The sequence below is a fragment of the Gymnoscopelus braueri genome (assembly GCF_963280865.1).
Source record: "Gymnoscopelus braueri genome assembly, contig: SCAFFOLD_73, whole genome shotgun sequence".
Taxonomy (NCBI): Eukaryota; Metazoa; Chordata; class Actinopteri; order Myctophiformes; family Myctophidae; genus Gymnoscopelus; species Gymnoscopelus braueri.
In genome coordinates, this window is record NW_027660867.1 from 2,707 (window position 1) to 15,328 (window position 12,622).

The 12,622-nt window shown below is 45.0% G+C and overlaps 1 protein-coding gene across 2 annotated transcripts; it reads left to right on the forward strand.

Moving 5' to 3' along the window:
• The first annotated feature begins 310 nt into the window (after window positions 1–310).
• On the forward strand, window positions 311–8,466 carry LOC308081128 (RNA-binding protein 38-like). 2 transcript variants are annotated; one of them, XM_080457522.1, is made up of 4 exons: window positions 311–453; window positions 737–860; window positions 1,174–1,228; window positions 6,528–8,466. In XM_080457522.1, exons 2-4 carry the CDS (start codon window positions 743–745, stop codon window positions 6,859–6,861), a joined length of 507 nt encoding a protein of 168 aa, XP_080313648.1. In that variant the 5' UTR covers window positions 311–453; window positions 737–742; the 3' UTR covers window positions 6,862–8,466. The 2 variants fall into 2 exon arrangements, with proteins under 2 accessions (XP_080313648.1, XP_080313649.1); XM_080457523.1 differs by lacking the exons at window positions 311–453; window positions 737–860; window positions 1,174–1,228 and adding an exon at window positions 4,827–4,926.
• Window positions 8,467–12,622: the final 4,156 nt, after the last annotated feature.

Here is a 12,622-nt window from a genome sequence, read left to right on the forward strand (position 1 = left end):
AAAAAAGAAAAAAGACAACAGTAGTGGATTAGTAAACCACTCCCTCAGCACAGATCTTCACAATGTAAACATGGCCTCCTTTAAAATCCCCTTTTCTTCTGTGTTCACACAACACAGTGTGGTCTCATTCCTCCAACATGAAGTGGTAAACTGCCTCTGAAACGATGCAAGACATGGCTGCCAGCCATAAAACAATAATGTTGCACGTTAGTGACGTTACACTTATGGAGGTGTCTGAACCCACTGAGTTGGCACAATAGGGCAATCAAAGCAGAAGGGATTATCTAATGCCAGGAGGAGAGAGAAGGGGGGGTGGGTGAACCTAACACTCTTCTTAATATCTTAAGATTGGATAAGCCCCCCTGTTATTCTTCCCAGATCCATATTTCAGCATGTCTGTCTGTCCATTGCTGAGCTGTCAAGTGGCTGTCTGGCTGATTTGCGCTTTCATGGGTCATTTCCAACAGCTAATCATTGTTCTTTGTTTGTAGTTTCCTCTTTTCTGAAAAAAAGGGAGAGGAAAACCTATGGGGATTTTTTTTTATGATGACAGACAAATGGAGTCTGTTTTCATTTCAAACTGTATTGTTCTTGTGCATAGGGGGTCAAGGTGACCCTAGCCACAGCATGGTGCTCTTCTCTTGTGCGCGCTTCTTCCTCAGCCAGTCTTGATTTGAGAGGAAATGTGCTCTTTTTGAGAGTAATATGCTGATGAGCACGTCTCTCTTTCCCCCAGGTCACAATGACAGACCGAGGGGCAGCGGATAGGGCCTGCAAGGACCCCAACCCCATCATCGATGGGAGGAAGGCCAACGTCAACCTGGCCTACCTCGGTGCCAAGCCTCGCAGCATGCAAACAGGTGAGAATGATAGTGGTGAAAAAAAACTATCCCCCTTATTATGTTATAGTATGTTCGAAATAAGCAGTTTATATCACCATCACTGATAATACATATTATCTTCTATTTATTTATTTATTACAATTGTTTAATGTGCATTTTAAAATTATACCACAGAAAAATATATTCTTCCATTTTCTTTTGGTAATATTGGCATGTTTGAAACAAGCCCTGCCTCTGTTGAGTCTCTTTTCGTGGCCTCTGTGCATTGTTCTGCAGTCCTCCTCTGTAAATGCAAATGCGTGTCTGACTGCTGGCTTCCTCTGTCTTCCAGGCATATCTATCGGAGTACAGCCCATTCACCCAGCACTCATCCAGAGGCAGTATGGGTAAGCGAGTGGGAGTAGGCACTCCCTTGTTGTGTTCAGTTGTACTACCCTCTGTTGAGCCACTGGGCTATTATTTCTCTTGACAAACAAGGCCGTTGGAAAGTGCACGTCAATTTCACGTCCATGTGAAACTCCACAAGTACTCTATTAACATATTTGAGCATTGCAGGGGTTGGGCAATTGTTAACATATCTGTGGTAATAAGATAAGTTAGATAGGACATTCCTGAGGTGAATGAGTATACTGAGTCTTTTAGTTATTTTACCTGTGCTGTACTGGCAAAGGGGCTGCCCACAAATGGCAGTATTGTAGAAGTGGTTTGGATGGAGATGAGACCTACATGGTCTGCTGAGCGGTTAATGGCCGTGTCACCACGGGAGAGACGAGCCTAATTTATGCTTCGGCAAGCAACACCACTCTGACAATGTATAAACTAGGCTACACTCTACCCGTATTCTCTGACGTCATCCTATCACGGTAAAGGTCCAAAGCAAACCAAACAAACTCGGATCAACCTCAGTGGGTTGGGCGGGGGTTGGATGAGAGGTTCAGGATAATCACGGCCCACAGGAACAAATTATAAATGGGGATTTGGGGAGGCCATAGAAAAGTCTCAGATGAATCATGACATTCACAATTTGGGCATTTGGAAGACACGAGATCAGAGTCAATGGCATGAACTCTAGTTGGCAAACAACGGGTCACGTGAGTAGAGGCAAAGGAAAAACAAATTACCGTAGTGCTTCAAAGAACTAGTATACCATGTAAACATCAAACCTAGCATCTATCTAAATGACATGCTATCTAAATAACATCTTTAGCATTTGTGGTCAAGAAACCAATCTATCTTAAATGACAAAGTATGTGAAAACATCTGCATATTACAACTAGCATCTATCAAAAATATGCAACAAGAAGGGAAACAAGGATACATGGTTCACCTCTCCAGACCTGCTGGGGGCTTATCCATTCATGTTCCAAGAGTTTAAGAGGGCACCAGGAAGTCCCTCCGTGCCCATGCTCTCGTTGCCTAGGTAACAAGGGATGGCGCCAGAGCCCTGAGGGTTTGAAGGCTGCAGCAGCAGTGTGCCGCTCAGTGGCATGTGTCTGACAGGTGCTGGCTCTTATTACAGCCTTTTACACCCCTTAATCTCCCGTGACCACCGCCCCAGAGAGAGAGACACAGCACCTGTCTGCCTGCCTCTGAGGTTCCTCTATGCTGGTTGACAGACGCAGCCCTCACTAAGACATAAAGCACACAAATGGCCTTTCTATCAAACCCCACTCGTGTGTGTGTGTGTGTGTGTGTGTGTGTGTGTGTGTTTTGTACAGTGGGGGGCTGTCGATCAGTGATATAGCAGAGTATTCTGTCAGGTTTGGACTGCTCTGTGTGCAATAGTGAGAGAGCGAGAGAAAGCATAGCTGTGGTCAGCAGAAGTTTTGAACCCTGAGGGCTTGAAGGTGTCACCAATGCTAGGGGACACTTTGTGTTGATAGAGGAGAATGTAGCAGGGCTATGTGCCTTAGAATTAACATATTCATCTTTCACACATCGTCTCTTCCACACTTTTCTCAATACAGCAGCTGTCACAGCAGCTGTCGGCAGACAGACATGAAACTTAGGGCATAGAGGAGGAAGGACCCACAGGACAGAACCAAACCAGGGACGTTTCAATCATGTGGTCCACGCTCTATCCATTCATCTACTGGTGTCGTCGTCCGTCCGTACCCCCCCCCCCATTTTTTCCCTTTCTTCTTCCCCCTGTTCTTTTTTTCCTGGTGCTCAACTGACCATGGAGGAAGGAGCTGGGTTTTCTTTTTTAAGTCCTCTCCCGGCAGTGTTCTGTTCCTACCGGGGTGTCAGAGAGCGATTAGACAGAGCCACTGAAAACCGACACCTCTGTGACACAAGGAGGAGGGTGGATTCAGGAGGGAGGTGGGGGTGAAGTGCAAAGGGAGATGGGGAAGGTTGTTTTTTTTTGGGGGGGGGGGTGTATGCCGGCTCCTGTAGAAGCATTAATTTGCTTAATGAAGCAATGTTTCTCAGTAGGAGACATACAGGTGTCAAATAAAGCATTCATTATGACAATCCTAGGGAAAGAGAGGTTTTTCTCAAACAATCTCCACAAATCTTAAATTTTCCTGCAGGGGAAGCAGGGAGTATTGAGCTCTTGTACTTTGCTTGGCTCTTTGCTAGCCACTGTCTGTCTTCACGCTTTGTTTTTGTGTTTCAGTGAGACGTCAGGCACTGTGAGGTATTTATCTTATCTTCTAGCAATATTTGGCTACCGGGTGCGATAATCGTGCAGATTCCTCAGATTAGCTCATCATACAACCACAAATGTCACAACCACAAAATGCACATTAACGTTGATGATGCATAAGGGTGTGCTGGTAGCTAACCAGATACTGCGTTGACCACATAACCACAACGTCTGTGGTTCAAGTCCAGCCGGAATAGCACAAGTCTTTTCGACTGAGTGACATGTTGTCAGCCAACACTCTCGCACACTGTCAGCTAAAAAACGGCTGACCCCTGATCTTTTGGTCGTCATCCACATTCTCCCCATCGCCACTGTCGCACAGTCCAGCGCTACCACTGCACTGTCAGAGATCCTTAATTGACCCAGCGGGCACGTCACCAGTGTCAATGTCCTTTCCCCATTCCCCTTTTCTATGCTAGCCAGCCATCGCTCGTTTTGATGTATTTGACAGTGTACATCCCTTTTGCCTCAGTATTTAAATTGTTAGGATGATAGCATCTTCTATCGCTATAGGGTTGGACTGCTTTTGTGCCATGCACTTCTCTACTGCATGACGGGTCACTTCATCTAAAGCCGAGGTCAAGTAAAGCTGCCTGTGGCCACACACCCACACACACACACTGCTAACAGCACAGAGAAAGCCAGCTCATTATACATGTATGTGAATGTAGGCTAGATGTGCCTCACAGCACTCATGTATGGTCATCTTTGAAAGCTGTGAGTGAATGCTTCTTTGTTAGTAGCTTGGTAGCACTGCAAGGGCAAAGTGTAGATTGTGTATGTGGGTGGGGGTTGCGTTCATTTGCTTACTAGTTATAAGTCAGAGTAGTAGTACGTAGACTGTAGTGCTGTTCCTTTCACTCATATGTATATTGCATATCTCTGCAAACTACAGTAGGCCTCTTTAACATGGCTGTACAGCCCCCTTGTTTTGAGTGAAATATGTGATGGTGTGATTTGAATATTCCACCCCATGCTGGAAAACCGGACAGTTTTGCCTGGGACTCACTCAGCTACAGCTGCCATTATCTCTCAATATTTTATTCTGAACTGCTACAAAAGTGTGTGTGTGTGCGCTTAGATGTCATAATTTCTATCCCCTGGATTTGTTTTTATGTGACTCCCTTGCAATCACTAATGGGAGTTTTTTTGTTGTTGTCTTTAACCCTTTAGTCTTTTTTGGTTATTATTCTAATCTTATTCCTGTGTCTTGCATCACACCCCTGTATTGACTGATTGATACCAGTGACCTTTTGTGTCATTGCTAACTAGTAATAATCACTATTCTCCTATCAACTCCTTCCTGTCTTGGTTACTCTGTGCTACCAGCTGACCAGTCCACCGCCAGGGGGGATGGAAGATGCCCGCAGTGCAGGACATGTTAGTCCAGAGGAGGGTTTGCAGAATTTGTGTGCCCCCCCCCCCCTCTTCAAGGTGCTAGTGATGGCTTGAGAGTGCAGTGCAGTGTGCTGTGATGGATTGAAGTGACTTTTATCTTTCCGTGTGTGTGTGATATGAAGGGAAGAGCTTATACTGATTGTGGTGGTAACTCTTCCCTATTATGGCATGGTTTGGGGTTTGCAGTGGTGACTGTGGGTGCTGCTGGCTGAAGTTGAAGTGTGTGTGTCAGGGTGGGGTGGACAGGAGTAAATATGTGCTGGCATCCCTGTCCTTGCATGCTTCCACCTTTTGCTGTGTTGACTTAAAGGGCAACATTGCAGATTTTTAACCTGAATCCTATCGTCCTATAATGATCATTTTTCTGGTTACTTTTGAGAGCAAGCTCTTGAGACACGGAACCGGGAAGTGCTCCCTCATATTTTCACGTGTCCCTGCTCACAATAGAACAATGGGATTCAGGTTAAAAATTGGGCAAAGTTGCCCTTTAATAGCTGCTTCTCATTACAATGTCAATTACAATCCTCCTTTTGTTTTCCTGACCACTAATCTGACAGAATGGCAATATTGAAAACCCAGCCTGAGAGAGGAATGTTCTTTTTCCTCTGTACTGAGATGGAGCTCGATGGTGTGATTCAGAGTGACATTTGTGATGACTTTCCTGTCTTTCTGTGTGTGTGTGTGTACTACTACTACTGCTGCTGTTGTTGTTTGCCGTGAACAGCGTTCTGTCTCTGTGGGTGTTCTCCCCCAGCTGTAGTGCCAAGGGTAAAGGCTCTCAAAGCAATCAAACTTACATCATCCTTTATATGGAATTAGGGTCCTCTCCTCTCTGCCAACACCAGAGCAACAATCCCAGGAGAGGTACTCAACGTCCTGGGTAAAAATAGACAACCCCCCCCCCCCCCCACACACACACACACACACACACACACAAACGCACTCCATGGATGGAGTGGCAAAGTGAAGACAGAAGGGAGGAGAGAGTACAGTCCCCAGACCCCCACAGCTCTAATCTGAGAGCCTGGCCGTGAGGCCCAGCAGAGCCTTGACACCTCGCCCCGATAAGCTCCCCTCATCACTGCTGACTCCATCATCATCATTAGGCTTTGACAGTTCGTATGTATGAGATTTAATACGCCAAATGGGAACTACAAGTCTAAAAGTTCCCGGCTGCCTTTAGCACACACTTCCCCTTTTTCGTGTGTGTGCATGAGTGTGCTCAGCGAGTGAAGAGTAGCAGCTGTTAAAACACTTGGATGGTGCCTGAGCTTGAAAACCTGTCAGTAACGGCTGCCTCGACTGCCTCTATCACCCAAAAGCCCCCCCCCCCCTCCCCGCTCTCTAGGGGCCCGACCCAACAGGTTTTGTAGGTTTTTCTAACTGAAACAGAGAGAGGGTTGAGTCACCTTCCCTTCCTAACCCGCTCTTTTTTTTTTTTTTACACATTAGTATTGCAGTGAATGGCAGGGTGTGATAATGACACGGTAGCTTCAAGACGCCTACAAAGAAAGATTAACGCTGGTCCTGTGGGAACGATGTAAAAAAACGATGGAACCCGGGCCTTGGAAGTTTTCTATTACTATTGCAAAAAAAACTAAAAACCTGTTTGTCTTTGTTTCCGTGTGGGTGTATAGGTTGGCCCAGCAGTATGTCTACCCCCAAGCCTTTGTCCAGCCCAGCCTGGTGATGCCAACTCAGGTCTCCACCGCCGTGTCTAGCAGCCCATACCTGGACTACAGCGCAGCCTACAGCCAGTACGCGCAGGCCGCCTTCGAGCAGCAGTACCCGTATGCCGCCTCCCCAGCGAGCTTCCTGGGCTACAGCTATGCCCCCAGCCCCACTGCCGCCACAGGCCAAGCCACAGCAGCCACCGCCGCAGCGGCCGTCCACCCCTCTGCGGCCGGCGCAGCCCAGGCCTTCCTCCATTATGCCCCACAGCAGCACGTCCAGCCAGACCGCATGCAGTGAGGGAGTGAGGCTGTAGGGAGGGTGCTGGTAGTGATGGGGGAAAGTAGTGGCGGTGATTGAGCCTTGCACCCAGGATGGGGTGAAGGGCCCTACAAGTTGAACCTGCTGCCATCAGCAGGGGCTTTCAGGAAAAGGGCGGGACTATTGCACTATACCATCAGGATGAGCCCCTTCCCCATTGGTTGGAGGGCAGGATGGGAAGGGTTTGAGGACTGTGTCAGGGTTTCAGGTTGGGAAGCTAAACAGCCTAAAATAATGTGGTCACTTCCAAGGGCTTCCAGAAGCTGACACTTTATTATTGTTATTTTATTATTATTATTATTATTATTGTATTAATGTTGCTGTCAATGTTTGTAAGTACTCTATTATTACCAATGTTATGTTTCTTATTTTTGTTACTTGCGTTTAGAGGGATTAGAGGCTTTTTGGGATAAAAGACCCCTGAAGCATGGGGTGAAAGAAAGGCACTGCTGCTTTTAGGACTCTCAAAACAGACAGTGTGCATCATGAGAACCGGACGGTGAGTTTGGCAGCCTCTGCCCGCTGCTCACATCATCTACAGGTACATAGGGTCCCATCTACTGAAGGACGGAGAACTCTCCATCCCATCCCCATTGTCCAGCTCCACACAGTGGGATGATAACAACTCTCATTGGGATCGTTAATATTCCAAAAAAAGGACAAAATTGAGCGTTTCAGTAGAAGACTCCCAAGTCAACCCCCTCCCCACACAGTTAACATTTTGAGACTGTGATGTCAGCACTACCTTTTTTTTTTCTTTCTTTTTTGTAATTGAAGAGGCCTTAATAAAACTTATTTTCTTTCTCTTTTTTTTATCAGCGCTCCTCTCACCCCAACTCCCACAGGACTTGCTTTAGATGCTTACTGTTTCAGATAAAATGATAATCAGATGAGACACCTTATTCTGATTCCAAATGGATGTATAGATAATCATTGTGCAGTATGTGAGTCAATGGGGCCAGGGGCGCTGGTTATTGATGTTGGAAGGTAGCGGACACTGAGCTAAAAACGGCAGTGTAGGTTCTCCATTTTTATTTAGCAATTTTTCCTCTTTTCTAACTGTTAATCAGAATTTGTCACAAACTATTGCTCTGAAAAGGACATTCATGTACAGCATTTTAAAATATTTCAGTTAAAGTACATTTACAATATTTATGTCTAGGTATTTATAGGAGATACTAAGTTAAAAAAAAGTTTTTTGTTAAATCTAGAGTGTTAATTTAACTCAGAGTTGTGGGACTCTTACGGGTCAATTTTTACACTTTTAGAGTTAACACTCTGGATTTTACTGTGTATGTTTTATAGTTGTGGAATTGAAGCCACATAACTTGCAAGAGGCATACTTGGCAGATCTGCTAGTATGGTTTCTTATTCATTTCATGGGCTGCGTATAGTTTATTTTTATTTTATTTTGTACCATGTCACCATAGGTATCTGTGGATCTGCCTGGGTGCTCAGTATCTAGATGCTCATTTGTAGGCCTCTAGTATGACTGGCTGGAGCAGAAATGTTCTTTGGACTGCTCCAGTGAAATGTATTTTTCGGTCCCTTAAAGGAAGCCATACCAAAAAAGTAAATAAAGAATTTGTATAAAAAAATGTAGTGAAGACTTGTGTTCCTTGATGTAGTCTGTGGAGGTGAAATGATGAATTGGATAATTTAAAAAGGGAACATTCTGGGCTGCCTGGTTGCTTTGATTGAATACTTTAACGGTACAAGTTGTACAGTCAAAGGTTATAAAAGTATGACGCAAAAAGCGTTAATCTACAGTGTTAAGTTGCGAGGACCAGAGTTTGAATCCAAGTCCCACTCCTGTCTTGTCTCGCATTTCTCCCCCCTCTGCCCTTGGATTCCTGCTGTCTGTCTACTCTCTAAATTAAACTTTAGAAAAAGGGACCCTTCTCAGCTTTTCGTATATCTTTAACCCCTTAAAAACAAACTTTTACCGAAAGTGTATTATGTCTCACAGGTCTGTGCAGCTTTTCTCATAAATCTTTAGCCCCTTAACTAAAACCTTTCACCAAAAGTGCATTTGTTTACTGCATATTGTGTGTGTTTTATGTCTCTCAGGTCTGTGCAGTGAGTTTGTATTTACAACACAACCAATCTTTCCACCATGACTCTTTGGAAAACGCTGCAGGGTGAGAGGGTTCAGGCAGGACTGCATGGCTGTGTGTGTGTGTTCCATGCTTGTTATCAAGCCGCCTGCCTGTGTTCAGCCGGCTGGTGGGGGGGGCGTTAGGGGTGCGAGAGGCCCACGCTTTATCAGCCCACAACACCACCACCTGCCAGGGGCACAGGGTGTTCCCTCAGCCCAACACGCTGTTGCAGGGGAGAACGTTGTGGAAGAAGAGGAGGGGTTTGTCAGTATGTGGTTTAAAGCTCGGTCAGCCAGAGCTGCCAGCAAGCAACACTTTATTTTTATGCTCTAACAAACAAGCTGACAAACAAAACGGGCTCGACTAGCTTGGTTCCTAGTAGCGGCTTCACACGTTTGCACTTAACATCAGCCAGTTTATAAAACGTGTCACATAACGTTCTGTTGTAACACTAGTTTTACAGCTTGCATCCAATGGATCCACTATTGCTTCTTATCTTGCTGTAACTGTCACTCCCTCAGAACGTTTCCCTCTATCTGACCTTGAGTTTAATTATGCTTATGCTTTGTGTTTGAGTCTCAATGAAACTATTCATTCAACACAGTAGGCAACACAATTTAATTAGCCTACTTAGAAGCTGTTTTTTTAAATGGTGCTCGTTGTGGAGGTTTTGAGCCGTGCCATTTCTTCAGTATCTCTTTTCTTATCTCAACACTGCATTCAGTGTCCCCTGTATGGCATTGGTCAGTGGACTATTTCACACGGGTGAGATAATGTACAGAATCTATTGGGTTGTGTGTAGATAAAGTGGCTCTTTAATGTCGGGAGATTAGTTAGTTTTGTGTGTGTGCGCGTGCGCGTAGGTGCGTGTACTTAAAGTGCTCTATAGCATGTTGTTATAGTGAGTTAAGATAACTTACTGTATGTTCCTGTGTTAAAATGAAGCATGGCGGAAGATAAAATAATGGAACAGTTTGTAGCTTTCATTACTGGCTTGTGTCAACGGTTTTTATAACACACTTGTGCTGAGAGAATTGATGTCCGCACTGTTTGCTATGTTTACTGGACATTACAAAGTCTCAGTCGGCTCTGGACTATGTATCATTTATCTTTTATCTCTCCTTTTCTTGTTTATCCCCAACTGCCTCACCTCCCTGTTCTGTTGTTGCGTTCTTTCTCGTACATCTATTTACACAACCTGTCTCCATGTCCCTGACACACACTCTTCCGTGTCGTCTGCTAGTGCTGCTGTTTCTCCTCATGTGCTGGTGTTGTTTCTTTTTCACTCCCTCCACTTTCACCAATCTTCCCTCCTCCTCTCCCTCCCTCCTTCACTGGACTCCCAGTATCCCTCCTCATCTGCGCTCCCCGCTTCTCACCATCTCCCTGTGAATCACAACAGAAGCGAGAAACAGAGCTGAGTGTCAGCTTGATGAACGAGGTCATGCAGGCCCAGCGAAGCATGTTATGCTGAGTCACCATAGGCCTCTCTCTCTCTCTCGCTCCATATATATATATATATATATATATATATATATATATATATATATATATATATATATATATATATATATATGCGTGCGTGCGTGTGTGTGTGTGTGTGTGTGTGTGTGTATATATATATGTATATATATGTATATATATGTATATATAGCAGTATAGTCAACTCTTGCTTTCTCCACACACTTCTCGCCATGCAGTGTGATTCTTGACATGGAAGGAATCTCCAGAATTGACATATAACCTCTGCCCCCCCCCCCCCCCAATTGGCACTGTATCATTATCAATAACCCATAAAACCTCATAGTTTCTTGGGCTGTGGCTCAGACCCCAGTTTTGTCAGATCAATGAATAACACTTTCAATGAGTTTTAATTTATTTTCTGTTCATTAATTTCGTAGTTTATTGATAGTTTATAGGTGTTAGATGCTGTCACAGACTCATGCCGGCCGGGTACCTCGCACCTTGCCAGCCACTCTCCTTAGTTGTTTGGCCCTATCTGTCTGGCTCCATGTGGCCCAGTCTGCAGTGGCCCCGTCTGGGCCTGGGGACTGTCGGCTGCCAGGTGACAGGTCAGATTGGCAACAGATACAGGCTATATTTACAACAAGAAGTGGCCAGGTCAGACCCCAGTAAAGCAACTAAGCCCTCTCCCATGGCCCACAATTCATTCAGATAACATGGAGAGGTCTGGAGAGGGTTAGCATGTTAAGAATGTTTTTATGGGGATATGGAGAGGGGATAGTCGGAGGGCTTGATGTATTGCTAATGACAATAAGTCATTGGGCAAGGAGAGATGAACAGGGTTGTGGTAGCCTAAACATTAACCACATGAACCCTAACATCCCTATCCCTATTCTGGATAAGCTCACAACGCATCACAACATATTGGAGTTTGTAGATCGGCCATTTTCAGTGAAGAGTTTCGTTGTGTAGACCGTTCTCAAAGTGGAGTCCGGGGACCCCCAGGGGTCCTTGGGGGAGTTCCAGGGGGTCCCTAGCAAAATGATAGATAGTTAGGAACCATATGGACCCTTATGGGTCTGTAACTCAGAGAGTGTACAAATGGAACCAAATGGACCCTAACGGGTCCATTTGGTTCCATTTGTACACTCTCAGAGTTAAATCAACATTGATTTTACAATATACATTGGGGTTCCAGAGATAGAAATGCCATTAAATGGGGGTCCGTAGCCTAATGCATGTCAAACTGGGGGTCCTTGAAATTAAAATGGTTGAGAATCACTGCTAGAGCCATAAAAAAAATCTTCTCTTATGGGGATCCTTGGCATATCTTTTCAAATGGGGGTCCGCGGGCTAATAAGTGTCAATTTGGGGACCCCGGTTAACAAAATATATAGGGTTTAAGTGGTTAAAAAAACGTTCTTGTGGTAGGAGGTTTCTGAGCTGGTCAGGCACCATTAGTAATCTAGTATGCAGAGATTACTGGCCAGCTAGATGTGAATACATGTAACTGGAAGAGCATGTAGGATGTTGATGAAAAATTGCAGTCAGTTGTTGAAACAAGCATGAGGATGGAATTTATGAATCAGGGTCAGAATGGGTTTCCAAGGCTGGGACCAAAAACACAGACCTGCTCATTATCAGCTGTTCTAATGGCCCTGCACGCCTTTCTCACACCTCTAACCCCCTGCTGGCACTTCCACTGTGAATTGTGATAATGAGAAAAACCAGAACAGATGTGACTATGGAAGTGATACTGTTGGCTATTATGTATCAAAAGCCGTTACAGTAAATGGAAGTGGAGAGCGCTTAATTGGTTTCCAGAGAGAGGGAATAGGAGTGTCCTTGCCAGATCGTATACAGTGATGATGTGTTTGGAATAATTCAACCAACTCTCACTGTTTGATTCTCATAACAATGGTTAGGCACTACGGTGAACAGAGTTTGATCATTTTCATCTATTTCTACGTTGTCCTCAGACGAGCCCTCCATCGTGCTCTCCGCACCAGCATCTTTCTTTAGCACATCCACGTAGGTACTGTAGGTGTGGGACGTCCTCTTGATCGATGCCTGTGTGTCCCGTGAGATTGAACCGTTCGTGCTCCTCGACTCAGGCACATGGACGCCCACGTCAAGAGTTGAATTGTATTCAACTTTTTTCTACGTGACACATACAA

What these genes read in the sequence shown, in the direction of transcription:
- LOC308081128 (XM_080457522.1), top strand. Translation starts at nt 743, where the DNA reads ATGACAGACCGAGGGGCAGCGGATAGGGCCTGCAAGGACCCCAACCCC. An exon ending in GCCTCGCAGCATGCAAACAG is followed by an intron (nt 861 to 1,173) that starts GTGAGAATGATA and finishes TCTGTCTTCCAG; the next exon opens with GCATATCTATCGGAGTACAG. An exon ending in CTCATCCAGAGGCAGTATGG is followed by an intron (nt 1,229 to 6,527) that starts GTAAGCGAGTGG and finishes GTGGGTGTATAG; the next exon opens with GTTGGCCCAGCAGTATGTCT.